This window comes from Nycticebus coucang, chromosome X (genome assembly GCF_027406575.1).
Source record: "Nycticebus coucang isolate mNycCou1 chromosome X, mNycCou1.pri, whole genome shotgun sequence".
NCBI lineage: Eukaryota > Metazoa > Chordata > Mammalia > Primates > Lorisidae > Nycticebus > Nycticebus coucang.
This window is the reverse complement of record NC_069804.1, coordinates 61,694,757-61,722,745: the sequence shown is the minus strand read 5'-3', so window position 1 is coordinate 61,722,745 and position 27,989 is coordinate 61,694,757. Positions and strand designations below refer to the sequence as shown.

Genomic DNA, 27,989 nt, shown 5'->3' with positions numbered 1-27,989 from the left:
GTATTTGTGGTAAAATTATTTCTGTTCTTCTGGGTAGATACCTAGTAATGGGATTACAGGATCAAATGGAATGTCCATTTTTAGATCTTTAAGAATTCTCCATACTTTTCTTTAAGAAGGCTATTTTAGTTTTCAATCCCACCAGCAGTGTCACAGGGTTCCCTTCTCTGCACTTCGGAACCAGCATCTGGTGTTTTGTGACTTTGTGATGTAGGGTAATCTTGCTGGAGTCAGGTGACATTTTAGAGTGGTTTTGATTTGCATTTCTCTGATGATTAAAGATGATGAGCCTTTTTTCAGCTGTTTGTTGGCCAGTCATGTGTCCTTCTCGGGAAAGTTTCTGTTTAAATCTCTTGCCCACTTACAGAGGGGATTGTTAGCACTTTTCTTACTGTTTGAGTTCTGTGTAGATTCTAGTTATCAGGCCTTTGTCATATTCATAACATGCAAAAACCTTTGCCCTTTCCAAAGGCTGTCTGTTTGCTTTTTTGTGTGTTACCCTTAGCTGTGCAAAAACTTTTTAGCTTGATCAAATCGCAGTTATTTATTTCTGGTGTTGCTGCAATTGCTTGTGGGGGCGGTGTTCTTCCTCATAACTTTTTTCCAAGTCCAATATCTTCAACTGTTTCCCCCACACTCTTCTAGAATTTTTATTGTTTTGTGGTTAAATTGAAATCCTTTCTCCAGTGAGAATCAATTTCTGTCAGTGGTGAGAGGTGTGGGTCCAGTTTCAGTCTTCTACATGTGGATAACCACTTCGTCCAGCACCAATTGTTAAGTAAGGATTCTTTCCCCCAGTGCATGTTTTTGTTAGGTTTATCAAAAATCAAATGATGATATGTGGCTGGGTTCATCTCTATATTGTCCATTGTATTCCATAGATTTATGTCTCTTTTTGTGCCAATACCATCCTTTCATCACCATTGCCATGTCATATAATCTGAAATCTGGCATTGTGATGCTTCCAGATTTGTTTTTATTTCTAATAATTGTATTTTCTATTCAGGGTTTTTTTCTTGTTCCATGTGATTCGAAGTATAATTTGTTTCAAGTTCTTTAAAGTATGACATTGGTGCTTTGATAGGGTTTGCATTAAATCTGTAGATTGCTTTGTGTAGTATGAACATTTTAACAATGTTGATTCTTCTCAGCCACGAGTGGTATGTTTTCCATTTGTTGACATCTTCTGCTGTTTCCTTTCTCAAAGGTTCATAATTGTCTTTATAGAGATCTTTCACATCTTTTGTTAGATATATTCCCCTGTATTTCATCTTGTTTGGTGTTATTGTAAAAGAAATTGAGTCTTTGATTTTATTCTTGGCTTGACAATTGTTGGCATATATATAGACTTCTGATTTGTTGGTATTGATTTTGTATCCCAAAATGCTGCTATATTCCTTGATCATGTCTAAGAGCTTTGTAGTTGAATCCCTGGGTTTTTCCAGGTATAAGATTATGTCATCTGTAAAGAGGGAGAATTTGACCTTTTCTTTCCCCATTTGGATTCCTTTGATCTCCTTCTCTTACCTAATTGTGATGGCTTGGACTTCCACCATATATTAAATAGCAGTTTAGACAGTGGGCATTCTTGTTGGTTCTAGATTTTAGTGGGACTGCTTTCAGTTTTACTCCATTCAGTATGATATTGGCTGTGAGTTTGCTGTATCTGGCCTATATCAGTTTAAGAAATTTTCCAGCCTATTTTCCTGAGTGTTTTCATCGTGAATGGATGCTGGATATTGTCAAAAGCCTTTTCTGCATCAATTGATAGAATCATATGGTCTTTGTTTTTTATTCTATTTATGTGGTGTGTTATATTTATGGATTTGCATATGTTGAACCAACCTTTCATCTGTGGGATAAAACCCACTTAATCATGGCGTATAACATTTTTAATGTGTCATTGTATTCTATTTGCTAATATCTTGTTGAATATTTTTGCATAGACATTCATCTATTTATTCATTCTTTTTTTTTATTAAATCATAGCTGTGTGCATTAATGCGATCATGGGGCACCATACACTGGTTTTATAGACCATTTGACACATTTTCATCACACTGGTTAACATAGCCTTCCTGGCATTTTATTAGTTATTGTGTTAAGACGTTTATATTCTACATTTACTAAGTTTCACATGTACCCTTGTAAGATGCACCAATCACCCTCCTTCTGCCCATCCTCCCCCTCCCTCCCCTCTCTCCCTCTCCCTCTTCCCCATATTCTTAGGTTATAACTGGGTTATAGCTTTCCTGTGAAAGCCATAAATTAGTTTCATAGTAGGGCTGAGTACATTGGATACTTTTTGTTCCATTCTTGAGATACTTTAGTAAGAAGAATATTGGTCTATAGTTTTTTTGTTTTGTCCTTTCCTGGTTTGGGGATCAGGGTGATATTTGCTCCATAGAATGTGTTGGGGGAGAATTTCTTCCTTCTCTTTATTTTGGAAAAGTTTATGCATTACAGGAACTAGTTCCTCTTCGAGGGTTTGATAGAATTCTGGTGTGAAGCCACCTGGTCCAGGGCTTTTCTTTTGGGGGAGATTTTATGTAATTGATGCTATTTCAGTACTTGATGTTGGTCTATTCAAGATTTCTAAAGCTTTCTTGCAAAGTTGGAAGGTATTGTGCTTCCAGATATTGGTCTATCTCCTCTACATTTTCATATTTCTGGGAGTAGAGTTTTTGTAGTAATTGTTGAGAATCTTTTGTGGCATCTATTGTTATTTCCCCTTTATCATTTCTGATTGTAGTTATCAAAGTTCTTATTTTTCTGTTTTCAGTTAGTCTAGAACAGTGGTTCTCAATCTGTGGGTCACAACCCTTTTAACAATGAAAATACATTGTGGCATTAGGAAGGTTGAGAACCACTAGTCTAGAAGTATATAGCCTAATATTGAAAGTTTTTTCAATTTTAGTAATCTTTTCAAAGAACCAACTTTTTGTTTCACTGATCTTCCATATAATTCTTTTGTTTTCAATTATATTTAATTCTGCTCTAATTTTGGTTATTGCTTTTCTTCAGCTAGGTTTGGGATTAGATTGTTCTTCCTTTTCCATTTGCTTGAGATGGCCCATTTGATTGTTGACTTGCTGTCTTTCTGTTTTCTTGATGAAGGCTTCCAAAGGTATAAATTTCCCTCGAAGGACTGCCATTGCAGTGTTCCACAGGTTTTGGTAGTGTGGCTTCATTGTTGTTTTCTTCTAGAAATCTAATGATCTCTTCCTTGATGTCATCTATGACTCAGCTATTATTCAGCATAAAGTTATTTAGTTTTCATAATTTTATTCGAGTATGAAAATTTCTCTTGCTGTTGAGTTCAAGTTTTATTCCATGATGATCTGCAAAGATACAAGGAATAGGTTCTATTTTTTTTAATGTATTGAGGTTAGCTTTTGTCCTAAGGTATGTTCAATTTTGAAAGGTGATCCTTGGGCTGATGAGAAGCATGTGTATTCAGTTTTGTTGTGATAAAAAATGTTCTATAAATGTCTGTTAAGTCCATTTTTTCTAGGGTACTGTTTAAGTCCATTATTTCTTTGTTTCTGCTTGGAGGATCTGTCCAGTACTGCCAATGAAGTGTTAAAATCTCTAACTATTATAGCATGGGAAAATATCATATTGTTCATATCTGTTATGGTTTGCTTTATACGTCAAGGAGCATTCAGATAGACTGCATTGATGTTAATTATTGAAATCTCTTCATATAGTGTGTTTCCCTTGCCAATTATGTTGTGTCCAACGTCGTCTTTCATTATTTTTGTTGGTTTGAATCCAATTGTATCTGCAAACAAGATTGCAACCCCAGATTTTTTCTGCTTTCCATGTGCCTACAATACTGTTGCCCATTGCTTCACCCTGAGTCTTGTTTTATCCTTTGAGGTAAATTGAGTTTATTGTAGGCAACAGATACCTGGCCAGAGTTTTTGTATCCAGTAAGCCAGCCTATGCCTCTTTAGAGGAGAGTTCAAACCATTAACATTAATTGTGATAATTTATAGATATGGCAGGTTTCATCATCCAGTCAAAGTTGCACTGCCAGTACTGGTTCTGCCCACCAAATGAAGCTCACAGGGCTGCCCAGCTGACAGCAGTGGTCCCAAGTTAAGGAGAGACTCTCTTGAACTGGGCACCATCCAGCCAATCTGCAGCTCTGTGCAGAGTTTAGAACCAAAGGTCACATAAAGTTGCTCAGGTACCGCGCACCGCCTGGTCAAGCTCAGGGTGCTGCCACCCAGCATGGGATGCAGGTCTGAAGTTCAGGTAAGAGTCAGTCAGACATGAGGCACAGCCTACCCAGTTAACCTCAGAGAGCCTCTGCCAGATAGAGAATGCAAATCCAAAATTCAGTCCAAAGTTGCTTAAGCAGCAGGCCCCTCCTAACCAATTGAGCTCAGAGAGCCCCACCTGGTAGACTGTACAGGTCCAAAGTTCAGTTGAAATTCAAAGTCAATTAAACACTGGCCCACTCACCCAGTCGAGCTCAGAGCTTTTCCTGGAGGGCAGAAAACAGATCTGCCTGAGCTGGAGACAGGTAGTTCTCTGTCTCTCCACCAAAGTTAGGACTGGTACACTACTGTTCTCTGGATGCAGCTCGGTGGCCAGCAGACTTCCTGGGCTTCTCAGTCAGATCACCAAACATTCCAGTCTCTGCAGAGGGCACTCCTTTTGGCAACTGGGATGGGATAGGGGTGATATAATTCTCCAGATTGCAAGAAAAATATTTGGTCTTCTGTGCCAGCCAGGATGGGGTCTAGGCTCAGTAGTAGGATGTCAATAATAAAAGAATACTGGAGTTTAGTGTCTGCTGTCCTGTGGGGTAAGGTGAGCAGACTTTTGGACTCTGTTTGCTGGTGGGTTGGTCACCTTCTTTGGAGCTCCCATTACTGGGGAGGTGGTCTCCCTTCCTCTTGGAGCTGGACTCATGCCTGTTCTTTTTCTTCTGCTTTCTTGTTTATGCTGCTTGATTCAGCCTGGGTCATGTGTATCTGACACAGTCATCTCAGTGCACAGCTTCTTACATTTGACTTCCATGCACTTCAGTCCAATATCTCTCCCTTTGTACATGAGCCTGTGTTGAAAGCTGCTTCTAGTCAGCCATCAGTTTTCTTTTTCCTATTTAAAATTTTTTTCCAACATTTCCCCCCTAGATTTTTCTTTCTCTTCCTTTGTTTTCATGTAAGTATAATTTTTCATTGTTTCCTTCTCTAATAATTAGGTCTTCATTTTTTGCTAGTTTTTCTGCCCCTTCTATTATTTTTCTCCCCAATTTTATCCCCTAAGGTTTTTTATTTGTTTTGATTTATACTATCTGTTTTTCTTCTATGTTTGGGGGAGGATTCTTGTGTCTTCTAAGGCTTCCAAAGAGCTCCAGACCTCAAAGGAACCACCCAACCAGCCTCCCAAAAGTTAGGATTTGTGCATCTGGGTCAAAGTACCCTCCTGTACATCACTATTACTCCTGTCTCTTTTTTGGTACCTCTCTTTTTTTGTCAAACTTCACTTTTACTCTACTCCTTTCCTTTCTCTTTTTTAAATCTTTTATCCCTTCTTGCTCTTCACTCTTCTCTTCCTTTTAGTCCGTTATGAAAGGACACTTCAACATCTTAGATAAGAGGCACGGTAACTTAAAGAACAGAAGGAAGTGAAAGGAAAAAGTAGGGCAAAGAAACAGACAAAGAGAAAGCACTCATGAGGAGGAAAGAACAGAAGGATCCTGGCAACATGAAAAACCAGAACAGAGCATATACCCTCCCAGGGATCATGTGGTAGCTACTGCAGAGGATTCCACTTATAAGGAAATGTTAGAAATGATAGAAATAGAATTTAAAATATGGATGGTAAAGACAATGAAGGAAATTGCTGATAAAGTAGAAAATAACCAAAATCAAATACACAAAAATCAAATAAGAGATGGATGATAGGAAGAACATAGAAAGGATATCATGGAGTTTAAGAAATGAAGCAGTCGACGTGAGAGCAAGATGGTGGCCGACTAACAGCTTCCCTGAAACTGGGCACCGTGAGTCTGGGGAGATAACACTACAGACAACTCTGGTTGGGGGGGATCTGCCTATAATCATCCCTTTGAGGATACAGGGAGTCAGCAAGAGACTTCTGGACCCCAAGAGGAGGACAAAAACAGTGGAAAACTGGCAAGTGGTTGCGTGTCTTTGATCAGTCTAATCCCGCCAGCAGCTGTAAGTACAGCAGCAGTCAGACTGCAAACCGGAAAGGCCTTACCAGTGAACTTTTTTGGTATTTTTGGACTCGGCACTCAGGTGAACTGCCTTGGGGAGAGCTTGAGCAGGAGTGCGGAGAACACTGGGCGTTGTCTAGAGCCCCAGACTGAGCCACTGAGCCAGACGGAGCTAATAGTGCTTGGCTGTGTGCTGCAGGAAGCCACTGTGAGAGAACTGCCCCGGAAAGCTCCGCCCTCAGAGTCACAGAGCAGGGATGGGGCAGGAGCTAGTAACCTAGTGATTGACCAGCCTAAAGGCGGGGACTGAGCCACCTTACAGCCTTAACCCTCATGGACAGAATGAGACAGGTTTTGGCACACTGGGTAAGTGGATAGCCACTTCAGCAGTGATCCCAGCGACAAACACTTTCCTGGGAAAGCTTCTGCTTAGCCAAGTTTAGAAGATTAAAGTGCCTTATGAGGGCTGAAGAGAGATTTAAGGGTCTCCATCCTGTGGGGTTTGAGAAATCAGTGGAGGCCTCCAGTCATAACAGCATTGTGAGTAACATCTCATACCCCAGAAGACCACCTATTGCCCAGACAATATTCAACAAGATATATATACTGCTTTGCTTATTTTTTTGTTTTTGTTTTTTCTGTTTTTTATTTTGAGGTTGTTTTTTTGTTTTTTTAATTTCAACCTTTTCCATACATTTTTTTCTTTTCTTTTTTTCTTTCTTTTATTTCTCCATTTCTCTAGTTTAAATACAATTTCCCATTGCTGCCTTTTTCAATAATTACAACTTCATTTTTGCTAGTGTTTCTACCCCTGTTATTTGGTTTTACACCCAATTTTATCCCGTAGTTTTCTGTTTGCTTGTTTTGGTTCGATTTGTAGCATTTTTGTCTTTCCTCTCTACTTGTAAGAGGTGGGGACTGTGTCCAATCAGGTTAGTAAAGAGCTGCTAACCTCAAGGGAAACACCCAACCGGGCACCCCCAGATTTTGGGTTTTTTTTAAGGTTGTGCCAAAGTACCCTACTGTACACCTAGATTGCTCTGTCTCCCTCTTTCTGTGCCTCTCTTCTTTTTGTCAATATTTCCTTTTACCCACCCCTTCTCATTTCTCTATTTTCCTTCTTTCCTTCCCTCCTTCCTTCCTCTCTCCCTCCCTCCCTCCTTCCTTCCTCTCTCCCTCCCTCCCTCCCTTCCTTCCTTCCTTCCTTCCTTTCCTTCTTTCTTTTTATTTCTTTTATCCCTTCTTGCTCTTTAACCTTCTCATCCTTCTGCTCCTGTACCAAAAGGAATCATCGAAACCTTAGTCCACAGGCACAGGAACTTAAAGAGCAAGAGGAAGTGAAAGTAAAATTAGGGCAAGGAAACAGATAAAATAAATCACTCATGAGGAAGAATCAGCAGAAAACTCCTGGCAACATGAAGAACCAGTCCAGTGCAATCCCTCCAAGGGACCATGAGGTAGCTACTGCAGAGGATTCCACCTACAAAGAAATGTTAGGAATGAGAAAAAGGGAGTTTAGAATACATATGATGAAAACAATGAAGGAAATGATGGGAAAAAATGAAGGAAATGGCTAACAAAGTGGAAAATAACGAAAAGTAAATCCAAAAACAGAATCGAATAAGAGATGAATGATATGAAGACTAGAGAAAGGATATGGCAGAGCTGAAGGAACTGAAGCAGTCAATTAGGGAACTTAAAGATGCAATGGAAAGTATCAGTAACAGGTTAGACCATGCAGAAGAAAGAATTTCGGAGGTAGAGGACAAAGTTCTTGAGATAACTCAGATAGTTAATGAGGCAGAAAAGAAGAGAGAGAAAGCAGAATGTTCACTGTCAGAATTATGGGACTTTTCGAAGCATTCCAACATACGATTTATAGGAATCTCAGAAAGGGAAGAAGAATGCCCCAGAGCCATGAAAGCCATACTAGAGAATATTGTAAATGAAAATTTCCCAAATATCATCAAAGATTCTGACACACTTCTTTCAGAGGGATATCAGACCCCAGGTTGCCTCAACTCTAACTGAGCTTCTCCAAGACACATTGTGATGAACCTCTCTTGAGTCAAGACAAGCACAAATTCTGCAAGCTGCCAGGAGTAAGCGCCAGTTGACCTACAGGGGCAAATCCATCAGAGTGACTGCAGACTTCTCTAATGAAACTTTCTAAACAAGAAGACAATTGTCACCTACCTTTAATCTACTTAAACAGAACAATTTCCAGCCCAGAATTCTATACCCTGCTAAGTTAAGCTTTAAAATTGATGGAGAAATCAAATTATTTATGTATATACAAACATTGAGGAAATTCGTCACAACAACACCAGCTCTACAGGAAATACTTCAAACTGTTCTACACACTGACCATCACAATGGATCAGCAACAAAGTAAGAACTCAGAAATAAAAGGACAGAACATAACCTCCACACTGATGCAAAAGATAAAACTAAGCAATGGACTCTCACAAAAGAAGATCAATAGAATACTACTACACTTATCAATTATCTCAATAAGTTGTAATGGCTTGAATTCCTCACTGATGAGACATAGATTGGCTAACTGGATTAAAAAACACAAGCCATCCATTTGCTGTCTGCGAGAAACACACCTGACTTCTAAAGACAAATTAAAACTCCAAGTCAAGGGTTGGAAGACAATTTTTCAGGCAAATGGCATTCAGAAGAGAGGAGGAGTTGCAATCTTATCTTCAGACACATGTGGATTTAAAGCAACTAAATTCAAAAAAGACAAAGATGGTCACTTTATATTGGTCAAGGGAAAAATACAAGAAGAAGACATTTCAATTCTAAATATTTATACACCCTATTTAAATGCTCCCAGATTCTTGAAACAGACCTTACTCAGTCTGAGCAATATGATATCTGATAATACCATAATAACAGGGGACTTTAACACTCCTTTTACAGAGCTGGACAGATCCTCTACACAGAAATTAAACAGATGTATAAGTGATTTAAATGAGACCCTAGAACAACTGTGCTTTATAGATGCATAGAGAACACTCCATCCCAATAATAAAGAATATACATTCTTCTCATCACCCCATGGAACATTCTCCAAAATTGATCATATCCTGGGACACAAACCAAATATCAACCGAATAAAAGGATTTGAAATTTTACCTTGTATCTTCTCAGACAATAAGGCACTAAAGGTGGAACTCTAACAAAAATGTTCGACCCCACACAAAGGCATGGAAATTAAAAAATCTTCTGTTGAATAACAGATGGGTGAAAGAAGAAATAAAACAGGAAATCATTAACTTCCTTGAGCATAACAACAATGAATACACAAGCTACTGAAACATGTGGGATACTACAAAAGCAGTTTTGAGAGGAAAATTTATCGCTGTAGATGCCTACATTCAAAAAACAGAAAGAGAGCGCATCAACAAACTCACAAGCCATCTTATGGAATTGGAAAAGGAAGAACAATCTAAGCCTAAACCCAGTAGAAGAAAAGAAATATCCAAAATCAAGTCAGAGATCAATGTAAGTGAAAACAAAAGAATCATACAGAAAATAATGAAACAAGGAGTTGGTTTTTGAAAAAATAAATAGAATAGATAAATCATTGGCCAGACTAACTAGAAATAGAAAAGTAAAATTTCTAGTAACCTTAATCAGAAATGATAAAGGGGAAATAACAGCTGATGCCACAGAGATACAAGAGATCATCTCTGAATACTACCAGAAACTCTATGCCCAGAAATTTGACAATGTGAAGGAAATGGATCAATATTTGGAATCACACCCTCTCCCTAGACTTAGTCCAGATGAAATAGATCTCCCGAACAGAGCAATTTCAAGCATTGAGATCCAAGAAACAATAAAAAATCTCCCAACAACAAAAAATGCCCTGGTCCAGATGGCTTCACACAACAATTATATCAAACCTTGAAGGAAGAGCTTATTCCTGTACTGCAGAAATTATTCCAAAAAATTGAGGAGGAAAGAATCTTCCCTAACACATTCTGTGAAGCAAACATCACCCTGATACCAAAACCAGCAAAAGACCCAAACAAAAAGGAGAATTTCAGAATAATTTCACCCATGAATATAGATGCAAAAGTTCTCAACAAAATCCTAGTCAATAGATTACAGCTTATCATCAAAAAAGTCATACATCATGATCAAGTAGGTTTCATCCCAGGGATGCAAGGCTGGTTTAACATACACAAGTCCATAAATATTATCCACCATATTAACAGAAGCAAAAATAAAGATCATATGATCCTCTCAATAGATGCAAAAAAAGCATTCAATGAAATCCAGCATCCTTTTCTAATTAGAACACTGAAGAATATAGGCATAAATGGCGTATTTCTGAAACTGATTGAAGCTATCTATGACAAAACCACAGCCAATATTTTACTGAATGGAGTAAAACTGAAAGCTTTTCCTCTTAGAACTGGAACCAGACAAGGCTGTCCTCTGTCACCTTTACTATTCAACATAATGCTGGACGTTCTAGCCAATACATTAGGCAAGACAAGGAAATAAAGGGAATCCAAATGGGAGCAGAGGAGGTCAAACTCTCTCTTTGCTGACGACATGATCTTATACTTAGAGAATCCCAAAGACTCAACCACAAGACTCCTAGAAGTCATCAAAAAATACAGTGATGTTTCAGGATATAAAATTAATGTCTGTAAGTCAGTAGTCTTTGTATACGCCATTAACAGTCAAGATGAGAAGCTAATTAAGGACAGAACTCCATTCACCATAGTTTCAAAGAAAATGAAATACCTAGGAATATACCTAACAAAGGAGGTGAAGGACCTCTATAAAGAAAACTGTGAAATCCTCAGAAAGGAAATAGCAGAGGATATTAACAAATGGAAGAACATGCTCATGGATGGGAAGAATCAACATTGTTAAAATGTCTATACTTCCCAAAGCAATCTACCTATTCAATGCCATTCCTATTAAAATACCAACATTGTACTTTCAAAATTTGTAAAAAATGATTCTGCGTTTTTTATGGAACCAGAAAAAAACCTGTATATCTAAGGCAGTTGTTAGTAATAAAAATGAAGCTGGGGGCATCACCATACCAGATTTTAGGCTGTACTACAAAGCCATGGTGGTCAAGACAGCATGGTACTGGCACAAAAATAGAGACATAGACACTTGGAGTTGAATAGAAAACCAGGAAATAAAACCAACATCTTACAACCACCTAATATTTGATAAACCAAACAATAACTTACCTTGGTGGAAAGGCTCCCTATTCAATAAATGGTGTTGGGAGAACTGGATATCCACATGTAAAAGATTGAAACTGAACCCACACCTTTCCCCACTCACAAAAAAATTGATTCCAGATGGATAAAGGACTGAAATTTAAGGCATGAAACAGTAAAAACCCTCAAAGAAAGCATAGGAAAAACACTGGAAAATATTGGCCTCGGGAAAGACTTCATGATGATGACTGCCATGGCAATTGCAACAACAAAAATAAACAAATGGGACTTCATTAAACTGAAAAGCTTCTGTACAGCTATGGAGACAATAACCAAAGCAAACAGATAACCTACACAAATGGAAAGGATAATTTGCATATTTTGAATCTGACAAAAGCTTGATAACTAGGATCTATAGAGAACTCAAATTAATCTTCGTGAAAAAAGCCAAAAATCCCATATATCAATTTTAAGGAGACATGACTAGAACCTTCTCTAAAGAAGACAGACGAATGGCTAGCAAACATATGAAAAAATGTTCATCATCCCCATATATTAGAGAAATGCAAATCAAAAGCACACTGAAATACCATCTAACCCCAGTGAGAATGGCCCACATCACGAAATATCAAAACTGCAGATGCTGGTATGGATGTGGAGAGAAGGGATCACTTTTACACTGCTGGTGGAACTACAAACTAGTATAACCTTTTTGGAAGGAAGTATGGATAATCCTCAAGGCACTCAAGCTTGACCTCCAATTTGATCCTGCCATCACATTACTGGGTATCTACCGAGAAGGAAAGAAATCCTTTTATCAGAAGGACACTTGTACTAGACTGTTTATTGCAGCTCAATTTACAATCGCCAAAATGTGGAAACAGCCTAAATGCCCACCAACCCAGGAATGGATTAACAAGCTGTGGTATATGTATACCATGGAATACTATTCAGCCATTAAAAAATATGGAGACTTTACATCCTTCGTATTAACCTGGATGGACATGGAAGACATTATTCTTAGTAAAGCATCACAAGAATGGAGATGCATGAATCCTATGAACTCAATTTTGATATGGGGACAATTAATGACAAGGTCATGGTGGGGGTGGGGGAAGAAAAGAGCAGAGAGAGAAAGAAGGAGGGAGGGGTGGGGAAAGGAAGAGCAGAGTGAGGGAAGGATGGGGGGGTGGGGCCTTGGTGTGTGTCACACCTTTTGGGGGCAAGACATGAGTGCAATCAGTGTAACCTGGCTTATTGTTCCCTCAATGAATTCCCAACAATAAAGAAAAAGAAAAAATAAATAAGTAATAAAAGAAATAAATAAATAAAAAGAAATTGAAGCAGTCAATTGGGGAACTTAAAGATGCAGTAGAAAGTATCAATTACCGATTAGGCCAAGCAGAGGAAAGAATCTCAGATGTAGATGTTAAAGCTCTTGAGCTAACACAGGCAGTTAAAGACACACACAAAAAAGATAGAGAAAGTAGAATTATGGGACTTTATGCACCATTGAAACATAAGAATTATGGGTATCGAGAGAGGCAAGGAGTCAGCAGAGCAGGGCCAGACTGGTGCTTTGAGGGCCATGGCACCATGCTAGTTCCCCCCAAAGTATCCTGAAGATTGGGAAGTGGCCAGCAAGATAGCCACTTCAGCTCTCTGGCAGCCTTCCCAGCGCTGCCTGCTCTGTGTACCACAAATGCACATGGAATTTATCATCATGCAAGTGGAATCTCTGAGGTGGGGTCCAGCATTGCCTCCTGCCCAGCCTGACTGTCCAGCAGGTGTGTTTTCTGCAGGCCCAGTGAGCACAGAGGGAGTCATCTGCCCCTAGGCTGATGGAGAAGCCTCTTCTGTCCACATCTCAGCGCCTGGCAAGATGAAGAAGATCACCCATATCCTCAACCTCCACTTGGCCACAGCCCCCACAGGTGCCAAGAGGACTCTCACGGCCAGCAGCAGCCAGCCTTCCCATGGCCCAGAGCCTAGCAGCCAGCTGCTGAAGACACGCACACTATCTGAGATAGCATCTAAGACCACCACCATTGTCTCCCCCAAGCGGGTCACTCACATCCCGTCCATACAGAGTTTAAAGAAACCCATTATCCTCAAAGAGTTTGGGGGCAAAGTCCCCACCGTCATCCAGCAGCGCTATCTCAACCAGTTCATCGAGGAATGTCTCAAATTCTGTGCCTCCAACCAGGAGGCCATGGAGAAGGCACTGAATGAGAAGAAGGTAGCCTATGACCACAGTCTCAGCAAGAACATCTACCTGAATGTGGCCGTGAAGACCCTAAAGAAGCTGCAAGGCCTGGCTCCCAGTGCTGTGCCTGGGCTCAACAAAACCAGTGTCATCTGAGGTAGTGTTAGGGGGCAAGTTGACTGCCAAGACCAGCTTCTCTCTCAGCCGCCCCAGCAGCCCCTGTGTGGAAAATCTGAAAGGGGCTCCCTGTTCACTGAGGACCAGCTCAAGGAGACTGGCTATCCTTTCCCGCATCCGGCGTGGCCTGGGGGGTGCTGTCATCTTCACAGCTGAGGAGAAGAAGCTCAAGGACTCCTCCTGAAGGATCTGCTGCTGCTGTAGTTCTGTGTACCTTGTATCCTCCTCTGGCTGCTGTGTCCGCTATGAGGAGTGTTGTTACCATTGGGGGCATCTCTGCCGGAACCAAGTGGCTGGAAGATGGGAGACCCAGTATATGTGCTGCTCAGCTGCCACTGGCTCTGTTGGCTGTCAGGTTGCAAAGCAACATGTGCAGGATGGCCAGAAGGAAAGCCTTGAGGTTTTCTTGAAGACATTTGAGAAGGAACTCTCAGAAGATGCCCACCCAAGAATCTATGCCCTGGACTGTGAGATGTCTTACACTACATATGGCCTGGAGTTGACCCGTGTCACGCTGGTCAACACAGAGATGCAGGTGGTTTATGACACCTTCGTCAAGCCTGACAACGAGATTGTCAACTACAACACTAGGTTTTTTGGAGTGACAGAGGCCAACCTTGCTGTCACAAGCAGCATACTAAGGGATGTGCAGGCTGTCCTGCTGAGCGTGTTCAGTGCAGACATTATCCTGATTGGACACAGCCTGGAGAGCGACCTGCTGCCCCTGAAGGTCATCCACAGCACTGTGGTGGACACATCTGTGCTCTTCTCCTAATGCCTGGGCCTCTCCTACAAGTGCTCCAAGCAAAATCTCATGGCCGACTACCTCAGACAGATCATCTAGTACAATGTGGATGGGCACAGCTCCAGTGAGGACACCGGCGCCTGTATACACCTGATGATCTGGAAAGTACAAGAAGACACCAAGATCAAGCAATGACTCCCACCCACCCGCCTCTCCTGCTGCCCCGGCCCATCCTTAGCCTCGGGCAGGCCTCTTCCAAAACAGTGCAGTAAATCTCGAGAGCTAACCCTGTCCACCTCACCAAGACACAGAAAACCAAGAGAAATGGGAGGAACTGGTGGCATAAGAGAACAAAAAGCTGAGACCAGCCCTGGAGCCCTGACCCTGCCATGGCCCCTCTCATCTGTCCTTCCTCTTTCCCCTTCCCAGACTGTCCTCTCTGTGAGAGTGTTGCTGACCCAACTGGCCCTGTCTGCTCCTCCCAGCACCCCCAACCAGGTCCCAGTCCTGCATCTTCCTTACTTGATGTTGGACGGGGGGGAGGGGGGGTGCGGGCAGGGTATTGTCATGGATTTGTCTGAGACCGGCGATATCTTTTTTAAATTTTGTATTGTTATTTTTATTATTTTAAATTTAAACCTGACAACTTGCACAGTGACTGTCCTCACCTCGGGGGCATGGCCCATTGCTGCCTTCCCTCCTAGGAGCTAGGGATGACTGTGAGCCAGACCCAAGCCTGGCCCCAGGGGCCACACCTGGCCCAGTGCGGGCCTGGATTTCTAGGCTCCAGAGGGCTGGATCTGCCTTTGGGTGGCTGGCTTCTAGAACTTGCCACTACCCCCACCCCAACTTCTGGGATCTTTCAAAACCAAGCCAGGCCCCAGGGCCTGCAGCCTTGGACATTGTCTTCCCGAGGAACACTGTGGGGCTCCTATATCCTCTCCTCCCCCACCCCTGGCTAGGAACAGAATAAATGTTTGTATGGATTTTAGATATCATAAAAAAGGGCGGGGGGAAAAATGATAGGTATCCCAGAAGGGGAAGAAGAGCACTCCAGAGGAATGGAAGTCCTACTAGAGGATATCATAAATGAAAATTTCCCAAGTATCACTAAAGATTCTGTCATACTCCTTTCAGAGGGATATCTAATCCCAGGTCATCTCAACTTAATCAGAACTTCTCCAATTTACATTGACATGAACATGTCCAAAATCAAGACAAACGAGAAGATTCTGAAAGCAGCCAGGAATAGATTCCAATTGACCTACAGTGGCAAATTCATCAGGGTGACAGTGGACTTCTGAAATGAAACTTTTTAAGCCTGAAAGGAATGGTCATCTACCTTTAACCTTCTTAAACAAAACAATTTTCAGCCCAGATTTCTATATCCTGCCATTTTTAAGATTGTTGGAGAAATCAGGGCGGCGCCTATGGCTCAGTCGGTAAGGCGCCGGCCCCATATACCGAGGGTGGCGGGTTCAAACCCGTCCTCTGCCAAACTGCAACCAAAAAATAGCCCGGCGTTGTGGTGGGCGCCTGTAGTCCCAGCTACTCGGGAGGCTGAGGCAAGAGAATCGCTTAAGCCCAGGAGTTGGAGGTTGCTGTGAGCTGTGTGAGGCCACGGCACTCTACTGAGGGCCATAAAGTGAGACTCTGTCTCTACAGAGAAAAAAAGAAAAAAAAACATTGTTGGAGAAATCAAATCATTTACTGATATGCAAACATTTAGGATGCTCGCTACAACAAGACCAGCTTCCCAGCAAGTATTTCAACCTGTTCTACACACTGACCATCACAGTGAACCACCAGCAAACTCCCAGAAACTAAAGGACAAAACCTAGCTTCCACAATTATGTAAAAGATAAAACTAAGTAATACATTTTCCCAAAGTAAGAAGAATAGAACTCTACCAAACTTATCAATTCTCTCAATAAATGTTAATGGCTTGAATTCCCTACTGAAGAGGCATAGGTTGACTGGATAAAAAGGTATAATCCATCCATTTACTGCCTGCAGGAAATGCACCTAGCCTCAAAGGATAAAATGAAACTTAGGTTTAAGGGATGTGAAACAATTTTTCAAGCAAATAGAAATCAGAAGAAAGGAGGGGTTGTAATGTTATTTTCAGATACAAGTGGATTTAAAGCATCTAAACTCCAAAAAGACAAAGATGGACACATTATATTGGTCAAGGGAACAATACAACAAGATGACTTTTCAATTTTACATATTTATATATCCCCAGCATAAATGCTCCAAATGTTCAATGGGCCAACACTGCACTTATTAGACATATACAGACCACTCCATCCCAAAGCTAAAGTATATATGTTCTTGTTGGCTTATAGAACATTCTCCAAAATAGGTCATATCTTAGGACAGAAACCTCAACAAAATCAAAAGAATTGAAATTTTACCTTGTATCTTCTCAGACCACAAGATAATAAAGGTCAAACTCAACTCCAACAAAAATCATCATCCTCAAACAAAGGCATGGAAATTAAACAACCTTATGCTGAATGACAGTTGGGTCAAGGAAGAGAACTTCCTTGAGCATAACAACAGTGAAGACATAAATTACAAAAACCTATGAGACACTGCAAAAGCAGTCCTGAGATGGAAATTTGTCTCATTAGATGCCTATATCCAAAAAGCAGAAAGAGAACCCATTAACAATCTAATGAATCATCTTTTTTTTTTTTCTTTTTTTTGCAGTTTTTGGCCTGGGCTGGGTTTGAACCTGCCACCTCTGGTATATGAGGCTGGCACCCCACTCCCTTGAGCCACAGGTACCACCCACTAATGAATCATCTTAAGGAACTGGAAAAAGAAGAGCAATTCAATCCTAAACCTAGCAGAAGAATATAAATAACCAAAATTAAATCAGCAATAAATGAAATCGAAAGTAAAAGGATCATTCAGAAAAGTAATGAAACAAAAAGTTGGTTCTTAGAAGAGATAAATAAAATTGAAATTTTTGTATTTATCAAAATATCTTGGGTGGCTTCTGTGGCTCAGTGGGTAGGGTGCTGGCCCCATATACCAAGGGTGGTGGATTCGAACTCGGCCCCGGCCATACTGCAACATAAAATAGCTGGGTGTTGTGGCAGGCACCTGTAGTCCCAGCTACTTGGGAAGTTGAGGCAAGAGAATCACCTAAGCCCTGGAGCTGGAGATTGCTGTGAGCTGTGACGCCATGGCACTGTACCAGAATCTCATGTATAAAGTGAGATTCTGTCTCTAAAAAGAAATAAATAAATAAAATTAAAAAAAAAGAAATATCTTCAAGTTTATTAAAGAAAGCATTGAAGAATGCTTTTGACACAGATTAAACTAAGGTAGCCTGCCCTTTCATAGTTATATTGATTCAAATCTATAAAACATACCTAATTAGAATTAATCATGTTGAACTATTTTTACATTATTCACTTTCATTTTCTGTTTGCCTCGTGCATTATACCTGTCTCCTATACCTGGTCTGTCTATCCCATGTTGAGTTTATTACATAAATAGGTATGTTTTGAGTGAGAATCTGTTTTAGTTTTACGAATTTCATTTGAGCCTATTAACAAAGTAATTCCCAAATAAAGAAGATAAATTTATTGAGAATATCTCCTAATCAAAGATTCCAGATTCCACAGAGCTAGGTGCAGTGGCATATGCCTATAATCCCAGCTACTTGGAAGTCTGAGGTGGGGGAATCACTTGGGACCAGTTCAAGAATACACTGTGCTATGAGTGTGCCTGTAAGTAGTCACCATTCTCCAGTCTGGGCAACATAGCCAGGCTCTAAAATAGCATTAATAAAATTTTAAAAGATTCCATAGAGATCTATCATTGTTTTTCTTTCATTTTTTATCACTCTGAGATGTTTGCCAAATAAGTACACTTAATCTGTTTTTCACACGTTTAAAAAATAACTTTATTGAAATACAATTAACATCCCATGTGATCCACTCATTTAAAGTATATAATTTAATGGCGTTTAGTATATTCACATAATTGTGCAATCGTAACTTCTAAAAATATATTGTAGTATTTATAGATTTTTCTTAAAACTCATTATGATTTTATAATTGAGCATTTTCATTAGAATTTTCCCATCAAGGCTGGAATGAGTTGCTTTTTTTTTTTAATTCCTAGCTTGACTCAAGATGTGACAGCTATGAACGAAAACACCAATAATCCTGACAATCCAAGTGGAAATGGCAAACAGGATCGAATCAAACAGAGAAGAGCTTCCTGTCCCCGACCAGAGAAGGGGACTAAATTTCAGCTTACTGTTCTTCAGGTCAGTGTGAAAATATGGTTTTATTAAGAGTACACGTAGTGGTCTGTTTTGATAAAGAGTTCATGCTGTGGAAGCGTAGAATATTGTGAAACCCTCTAAACTTTTCCTCCGTTGAAAAATTTCTGATAATGCCAAGGTTAGTGGCTCACGCCTGTAATCCTAGCATTCTGGGAGACTGAGGTGGGTGGATTGCCTGAGCTGACGGGTTCGAGACCAGCCTGAGCAATAGCAAGACCCATCTCTTAAAGAAAAAATAGCTGGGCGTTGTGTTGGGCACCTGTAGTCCCAGGTACTCTGGAGGCTAAGACAAGAGAATCATTTGGGCCCAAGGGTTTGAGGTTGCTGTAAGCTATGACGCCACAGCATTCTACCAAGGGTGACAAAGTAAGACTCTGTCTCAAAAAAATTTTTTTTTCTGATAAGGACATTATGTGTTAAACTTGGGAAATACAGGAGAAATATAAGGAAGAAAATAAAATTCACTTGTAACTACAACTCAGACATAGCTCATATTAATGTTGTAGTTTTTCCTCTTTTTCCTGTATGTATATGTAGCGTTTTACATTATTAGATTGTAATGGTACTAGTAGTAGTAGCAAAAATTTATTGAATTCTTTTGTGGTAGACACCCTAAATATTATCCATTTGTTTTAACATATAATCCTTCAATAACCTTACATGATAGGTGGTAACATATACTCATCTTTACAAATGAGGATACTGGCTGTGTACAGTGGCTGACGCTTGTAATCGCAGCACTTTGGGAGGCCAATGCAGGAAGATCCCTTGAGACCAGGAGTTCTAGACCAACCTGGGTAACATATTGAGACCCTTTCTCTAAAAAATACAGACAAACCAAAAAAAAACAAAAAACAAAACAGAAAAACACAAACAAATGAGGATACTGAAGATCACAGTGTAATTTGCTTAATACTAGCAAGTAATAGAGTCAGTTTAGATCTGACTGTAAAGTCCATATCTCTAACCAGTATGAGATATATTTTCAGATGGATGTAAAACCTACATACAATTTTATATCCTGCCTTTTAAAAAACATGGTATGTCATGTATATTTTTTTATCCCTAAGTAATTTTTCAATAACATGGAATTTTAAATGGCTGCATTATATAGTCCCTTGTATAGACATAGTAATTTTATTATTCCCTTTATTGGTCTTCATTTAGGTTTTTTGTTTGTCCTGTCTCTCTGCTAGTCTGTCTTTTTTCTAACTTACTATATTCCCTGCTCTTTTGTTTTCTTTCTTTTATTCTATACAGCAAACATCCTTGAATATAAATCTTTATCTCTGATTATTTTCTTATGATGATCCACAGGAATAGAATTAAGAGTCAAAGACTATGAAGAGTTTTATAGTTTATAGGTACATGTTGCTAGGTTGCTGTTCAGAAAGGTTTTGCCAGTTTACATTTCTATTAGCTGTGCCTCTTTTTTTGCTTAGAGTCATTTTGTAGAATTAAGATAATTTTGGAAATAAATGACTATATTTAGATATTTGCATTGTAGATAGCTATAATGATCATTGTAACTTTTGCTTTTTTATAAAAATTATGTTCCATTTTCTTCCTCACAGGATCATATTTCTAAATTAGTTTTTATTGTGTAATTTGAACCTGTTAAATTTGTTATCAAATGGCTGTTTGGGCGGTATTTTATTAAAGGAAAGTGGAATCTTTTTAGATTCAGAAATAGGTATTGCCTATGAACCATTTTCTATATATATTGTATGTGAACTAATTTACATGTTTCCTGCACACTTTGCAAAGAGAAGACAGTGACTGACTCTTAACCTGGTGAAATGTTTGTACTCAGGTATCAACCTCTGGAGACAACATGGTGGAGTGTCAACTGGAGACACACAACAACAAGATGGTCACCTTTAAGTTTGATGTTGATGGCGATGCACCAGAAGATATTGCAGACTATATGGTAAGTACAGTACATGTAAAACCAAATTACTTTCCCTTTAATGTTGTATGTCTCTTTCCCCCCTCTAATTCCCCTCTATTTATTCATAGCCAGCATGTTTTAACATGTGCAGTTTTTAAAATTTGTACAGAATGAAACCTTACCCAGAATGATCAAGGGTAAGTCATTGTATTTACTCTGGTTTAAGTATATTTATCTAGAAAATATGAGGGAGTTTCATTAAGAGATGTTCTAGTTCAATAGTTCTTATCTCTGGCTGCATGTTAAAATCACCCAATAAGCATTTTGAAAACAATTCTATTCCCTGGGCCCCTGCTTAAAGCAGAAACTTTGGAGATGAAGGTTGAACATCAATAATTTGCGAAGTTACCCAAGTAATTCTAATGTGTTAGCCACTGATCTAACATCTTATATACAGGTGCTCAAGTTATATTCATTATTTCATTAAGTTTTTTATATTTTCTATGAATTGTAAGGCTCAGTTTAGTATTTTTCCCCTTTTTCTGATGGGAATGGAACTAGGGTAACAGGAAAACTATATAATGCTTTTGTTTCTACCAACTTTCTTTGTATATGCATTCTTAGCCAAGCAGAAGTAAACATTTTAGAAGTTAATCATTTTATCTCGTTAGCATAGTATTTTCTGAGCTTCCTCTTCTTTCACATTTTTCATGAATGTTTAATCTAATTAAAACTCTTCCAGACCATTCTTTATTATCTTTGGAGAGGTTTCATTTTCTGATTTGTGATTTAAAAGTTTTGGGGTTTGAATATCTTAGTTTTAAACATTGCCTAAGTTATATTCTTCAAATAACAACTAATATATAGAATGCTGAATTTCTTTTTACTCTGCCCACCTGGGTAGAGTACCATGGCATCATCATGACTCACAGCAACCTCAAACTCTTGAACTCAAGCAATCCTCTTGCTTCAGCCTCCCAAGTAGCTGGGAGTGTAGGTGCCACCACACCTGTCTAGTTTTTCTATTTTTAGTAGAAATGAGGTCTTGCTCAGACTGATCTTCAACTCCTGAGCTGAATCAATCCACCCACCTTGGTCTCCCAGAGTTCTTGGATTACAGGCATGAGCCACTGCACCCAGCCCTGAATATTTTTTTAAATGCTAAGTTCTTCTCTGGTAAGTGTGCTAATCTCCCAAATGCCTGTGGTCTCAAAATAGAATAATGTCTTATGTAGCACTTTATGATCCTTGTTAATTCTGTTATGGCACTTAGATTTAGATAGTCAATTTCAAGTTTTTTCTTTATGGTATTCACCATGGATACAATATTATAATTCTGAAGAAACAAAATTCATTCTTATGAATAGACTTACTTTTGGGCAGGTTGAAGATAACTTTGTGCTGGAAAGTGAGAAAGAAAAATTTATAGAAGAGTTGGGGACTGTCGTAGGTCAAGCACAGGAGATTCTTCATGTCCACTCTGCTGCAGAAAGAGCCACTGGAGTTGACTCTATTACTGTGGAATCCAACAGTAGCCAAGTAAGAGCAATTGGATAGAAAATAGGTCTTCTCAGATATGTATCAGGAACTTGTTTATTTATCTATTCATTTTTAATTCAGACAGGATCATCTGAACAAGTACAGATAAATTCTGCATCCACTCAAACCAGCAGTAAGTATATTTAATACAATTTACCATTTGGCTTGTAAAGCAAGATATTTGGACATTTTAATTTACACACTTTCATTGGGAAAGATGTTGGCCAATAATGTGATTTTATAAGTTGTTAATATAGGTTTTTTTCCCAATTTTGAAAGGATATAATAACCCAGAAGTTAAAATCCATCCTTCAAATTTCCTCCAAGTGTTGGTTCTTCATTTGATTAATTCATTTCTGGGCTTTCACATGGTATGTTACCAGAAAAGCAGTCACATACTGATGACCTTTAACAGCATAACTGTTTGAAACTAATTGGGAAGAGTTGTTTTTTTTTTTTTTTTTTTTTTTTTGTTTTTTTTCCTGATATGAAATGGATAGAAACTGTTTGAAAAAGATGATTAGAGGCTAAGTTTGCCTCATATGTTAAAACTCATTCATGTCTTGACTTCATTTCTCCAGTGATATGCTTCTACTTGTTCTGGTCACTAATACCTTTTTGTAAATAAGATAATGGGTAAACATCCAGAGAATAAACCTAGGGTCTTCCACTTTCTTTTCTTTTTTTTTTATTTATTTATTTATTTATTTTTTTTTTTTTTTTGTAGAGACAGAGTCTCACTTTATGGCCCTCAGTGGAGTGCTGTGGCCTCACACAGCTCACAGCAACCTCCAACTCCTGGGCTTAAGCGATTCTCCTGCCTCAGCCTCCCAAGTAGCTGGGACTACAGGTGCCCGCCACAACACCCAGCTATTTTTTGGTTGCAGTTTGGCCGGGGCCGGGTTTGAACCCGCCATCCTCGGTATATGGGGCCGGCGCCTTACCGACTGAGCCACAGGCGCCGCCCCACTTTCTTTTCTGATGACTCTATTTCTCCATTCTTCTGAGCTCCAGTTATGGTGTATTATGAGGGTAGACAAATGAGGACCTCTGAAGGAATTATAACAACTTGAGGAATCAAAAGGTGGGGTGGGAGTAATAGAACCAGATAATATCATTCTAAATTTTAGTTAGACTGGGTTAGTCCTATATCTTGTTTTTCTGGTTAGCTGAGACTTGAGAAGGTTTCTACCTGACAAAGTAGGGTAAAGTTTAAAAGAGAATTGCTTATTTAGGTCCGTTTATGAAGTAGGAGTTAAGATGTAGAGGTTTATTTTACTTAATTTTAAAAAATATCATACAGTATAATTGACTTTTCTTTTGGTGTACAGTTCTGTGAATTTTACTGCATTTACAGATTTCTGTAAGCACCACTATAATCAAGATATGGAACAGAAGATGTAGGTTTCAGTGGAAAAAATAACAACATGTAGACTCTAAAATCCTTCTCTAAAGATATTATGTGCTTAGTTCTTTAGGCTTTATGTCAGGATTGGGAGCTCTGGTCTCATAAATTACATATATCCTAGTACTATTGGATATGGAGATATAAGCCAAATTGTTTTTTAACCTGGCTTCTTTAGTAAATAAAGTAAACAAATTGACAATTGCTGAGCATATTCGTTTTTTGCTAATTCTTTCTGCAGATGAATCTGCCCCTCAATCATCCCCAGTTGGTCGGTGGCGATTTTGTATCAATCAAACAATAAGAAATCGTGAGGCTCAGTCTCCTCCTTCTCTTCAGCATTCCACGTCTACTTTTCCTGGTCTACATCCACTTCTTAGTAAGCTTTTATTCTCTGCCAGCTTTATCCAGACTCAAAGGATAGGGTTGCTAAACATATACTGTGTCTTTAGCTGATTGCTGTGGGTATTTTATGCTTATGAGAACATTCATAAACATATTAAAGAAATTAAATTAGGGTATAACTTAAGCCATTTTTATTTAATACTTATGGGGAAAAATTAAGTTTTTTTTGTTTGTTTGTTTGTTTGACAAGTTGATTTGAATTCTGTGTATTTTGAGTCTTGTTTACAATAGTACTTTCTTTTCTTTTTCTTTTTTAGAGTGAGGGTCTCACTCTGTCACCCTGGCTGGAGTACAGTGACATTTTCATAGTTCACTACAGCCTTGAACTCCTGGGCTCAAGTGATCCTTTTGTGTCAGCCTCCCAAGTAACTGGAACTAAGGGTACATGCCACCATGCCCAGTTAATTTTTATTTATTTTTTTGTGAGAGGGGATCATGCTATATTGCCTAAGCTGGTCTCAAACTCTTGGCCTCAAGTGATCTTTCCTCCTTGGCATCCCAAAGTACTGAGATTACAGGCATGGGTCATGGTAGCCAGCCAAGAGTACTTTCATACATGTTCTCATTTGTCTCTTGCTTCTTCTGTCCCTTTTAAGTTTGGGTACTGGTCAATGCTTTGTACCCATCAATACATGCTTAGCCATTCTTTGTTAATGTTCCAGGTCCAAGAAACACAAGTAACAAAGAAATATCACAGGACGTACTGCTCACTGTAGAAAATAATCCATGCCAGCGTGCACTTTTCACCTCCAAATCAGAGCACAAGGATGTAGTTGATGGTAAAATTTCTGAATGTACTAGTGTAGATACTGAGCAGCCAGCTATACTTAATCAAGTGGAAGCTAACAGGCAAATAATGGCAGTTACTAGCAGTTCCAGTAATTCTGCTACTTCAGTTTATACTGTTCCAGTTGAATGTGAGGGACTGACTAATCAAGCAGGCTTATTCATACCTGTGTATCCAAGTCACCAAGCTGCCAGTCAGGCTGATGTAGTTATGGCCCATCCTGGTGAATCAACTCAGATTGCTGGTAACTTTCCTCCTATTCCAACATTTGAATCTGATCAAAAGCCTCAATCCTTATTAGTACAACAGCCAACTATGGATGCAGAGTTTTTTCCCCAAGCAGGGGAAACCACATCGAACACTGAAGCAAGTTCTCTTAAGACAGTTATTTCCACTCAGACCCCTGGCCTTGAATCAACTACTTTTCTACCCACTACTGTCTTGGAATCAGATGGAGAAAGACCTCCAAAAATGGAGTTTGCAGACAACCGAATTAAAACTCTGGATGAAAAATTAAGAAACTTGCTCTATCAGGAGCACAGCATCTCTAGCATCTATCCTGAGAGTCAGAAGGATATCCAAAGCATAGACTCTTCATTTTCTTCCTCTGCTGAAGATACACTCTCCTGTCCAGTGCCAGAAGTCATAGCTGTCAGTCACTATGGAATTCAAGAGAGCCTTGTACAATCCTCTAGAGTCCAACAGACAGGAGCTAAGATTCTGTCCAATGTGGCTGTGAGTCAGCTTGCTAACGTATCAGTGTTCAAAAGGGACCTGAATGTGATAACTTCTATACCCAGCGAATTGTGTTTACATGTAAGTATCATTCTTTCTAACCAGTTTATTACTCTTTGCTTATGATTGTAAAGAAATGCCTTCTCTTAAAAAATTCTGTCCTTTGAACCGAAATTGCCTGTCACAAAATTCTAAAGTCACAGGTATTTAAGAAGGCCATGACTTAGGCTATAGGTGTCCAGAACTTCTCCATTTGGTAAGCAAGCCCTCTGGTGAGTTAGCTAGGAACTTATGAGTCTATTCATGTCAGTACACGTTTCTACCTTGACTTTTTAAAACAAATGCATAATATTGCACTGAATATATATAATTTAAATTTTTATATACTAGTAACTTTATTTTACTTATTTATATATGTACTTATTTATGTATTTATTTATTTATTGAGACAGAGTCTCACTGTGTCACCAGGCGTCGGCAGAGTGCCGAGTCGTGATAGCTCACAGCAACCTCAAACTCTTGGACTCACGAGATCCTCTTGCTTCAGCCTCTTAAGCAGCTGGGACTACAAGGCACCTGCCACAGTGTCCCGCTAGGTTTTCTATTTTCAGTAGAGACATGGTCTTGCTCCTGCTCAGGCTGTTTTCAAACTTCTGTACTCAAGCAATCCACCCACCTCGGCCTCCCAGAGTGGTGGAATTACAGGTGCAAGCCACCATGCCCAGCCTATACTAGTAACTAATTTATAGAAAAAATATACAAACACAAAAGCAATTGAAAGGATATAAATTAAAAATAACTCTTTTATTGACATCCTCCCACACTTCACTCTTAAGTTCCTCTAATTCTTGTCATCACCATTAACAGCTTATATATAACATATGTTTTTATTTCTTGATTTTGCAATTTTAAATATAGAGTGTCCCAGAAGTTGCCAGGCATGGGGAAACTGGGAAATTACAGCTAATCTACCATTATTTACAAAATATTCAATATAAAATTTTATAAAGAGGTGGCCAACATGTAAAGAATATTTTTAAAATATTTTGTAATGAATATTTTGTAAATAAAGGTACATTTATCTAAAGTTTCCCAGGTTCCTTATGTATGGTGACTTTTGGGACACCCTGTAATAACTAATGACTCAGTACTATGAAAGGTAAGGAAATTATTCTATCTTCCCTTCCACTTTTCTTTCTTTTACACCTCTCTATTTTGATCACTTAAATTACTTTCTTAACATTGGCAAAGTTTATGACATTTACGTTCTGTTCTAAAACAATTGTTTTACCATGCTTATATGGTGATTATAAAAATTGAAAATCAATAATCACCAGGTGTGGTGGCTCATGCCTGTAATCCTAGCACTCTGGGTTCCGAGGTGGGCAGATTGCCTGAGCTCAGGAGTTTGAGACCAGCCTAAGCAAGAATTAGATCCCTTCTCTACCAAAACTAGAAAAACTAGCTGAGAGTTGTGGCACGCAACTGTAGTCCCAGCTATTTGGGAGGCTCAAGGCAAGAGGATCTCCCAAACCCAAGAGTTTGAGGTTTCTGTGAGCTATGACGCCATGACACTCTACCCAGGACAACAGAGTGAGATTCTGCCTCTAAATAAATGAATAAATAAATAAATAGTTCTATACTATAATTATGTTTGTTATCTGATGATCACATATTATGATTAGAATCATGAATAAATAAGTTTATTTTCTAGAAAAATATCTTTTTTGAGACAGAGTCTCACTTTGTCACCCTTGCTAGTGTGGTGGTGTCATAGCTCACAGCAGCTTCAACCTCTTGGGCTCAAGTGAGCCTCCTGAGTTTCTAGGACTATAGGCACCCGAGTGTTGACTCAGCCAGTTTTTCTATTTTTATTGCTCAGACTGGTCTTGAACTCCTGAGTTCAAGCAATCCACCTGCTTCAGCCTCCCAGAGTGCTAGGATTCTAGGTGTGAGCCACAGTGCCTGGCAATATGAATAATGTTTTCAAGTATTTTGCGTGAGTGACTAATTTGGCAATTTTTCTGCATGTACAAAAGTGTTTTTATTTGAAAGGATTTTTTTTGTTTGTTTTTGGGGATTCATTGAAGGTACAAGAAATCAGGTTACATTAACTGCATTTGTTAGGTAAAGTCTCTCTTACAATAGTGTCTTGCCCCCCAAAGGTGTGGCACACACCAAGTCCCCACCCCCCTCCCTCCTTCTTTCTCTCTCTGCTTTCCCCTTCAGCCACCCCCACTGTGTCATTAATTGTCCTCATATCAAAATTGAGTACATAGGATTCATGCTTTTCCATTCTTGTGATGCTTTACTAAGAATAATGTCTTCCACTTCCATCCAGGTTAATACAAAGGCTGTAAAGTCTCCATTTTTAGTGGCTG

At 39.2% G+C, this 27,989-nt stretch overlaps 1 protein-coding gene across 1 annotated transcript in view; it reads left to right on the top strand.

Annotated features, from left to right (window-relative positions):
- WNK3 (WNK lysine deficient protein kinase 3) overlaps positions 1-27,989 on the top strand; it is a 348,186-nt gene that overhangs the window by 222,446 nt on the left and 97,751 nt on the right. Inside the window, exons 12-17 of the mRNA XM_053579253.1 lie at positions 18,681-18,828; positions 20,660-20,776; positions 22,121-22,276; positions 22,358-22,409; positions 23,923-24,060; positions 24,749-25,689. Coding sequence (XP_053435228.1) covers positions 18,681-18,828; positions 20,660-20,776; positions 22,121-22,276; positions 22,358-22,409; positions 23,923-24,060; positions 24,749-25,689 — 1,552 coding nt within the window. The remainder of the gene's footprint in view (positions 1-18,680; positions 18,829-20,659; positions 20,777-22,120; positions 22,277-22,357; positions 22,410-23,922; positions 24,061-24,748; positions 25,690-27,989) is intronic.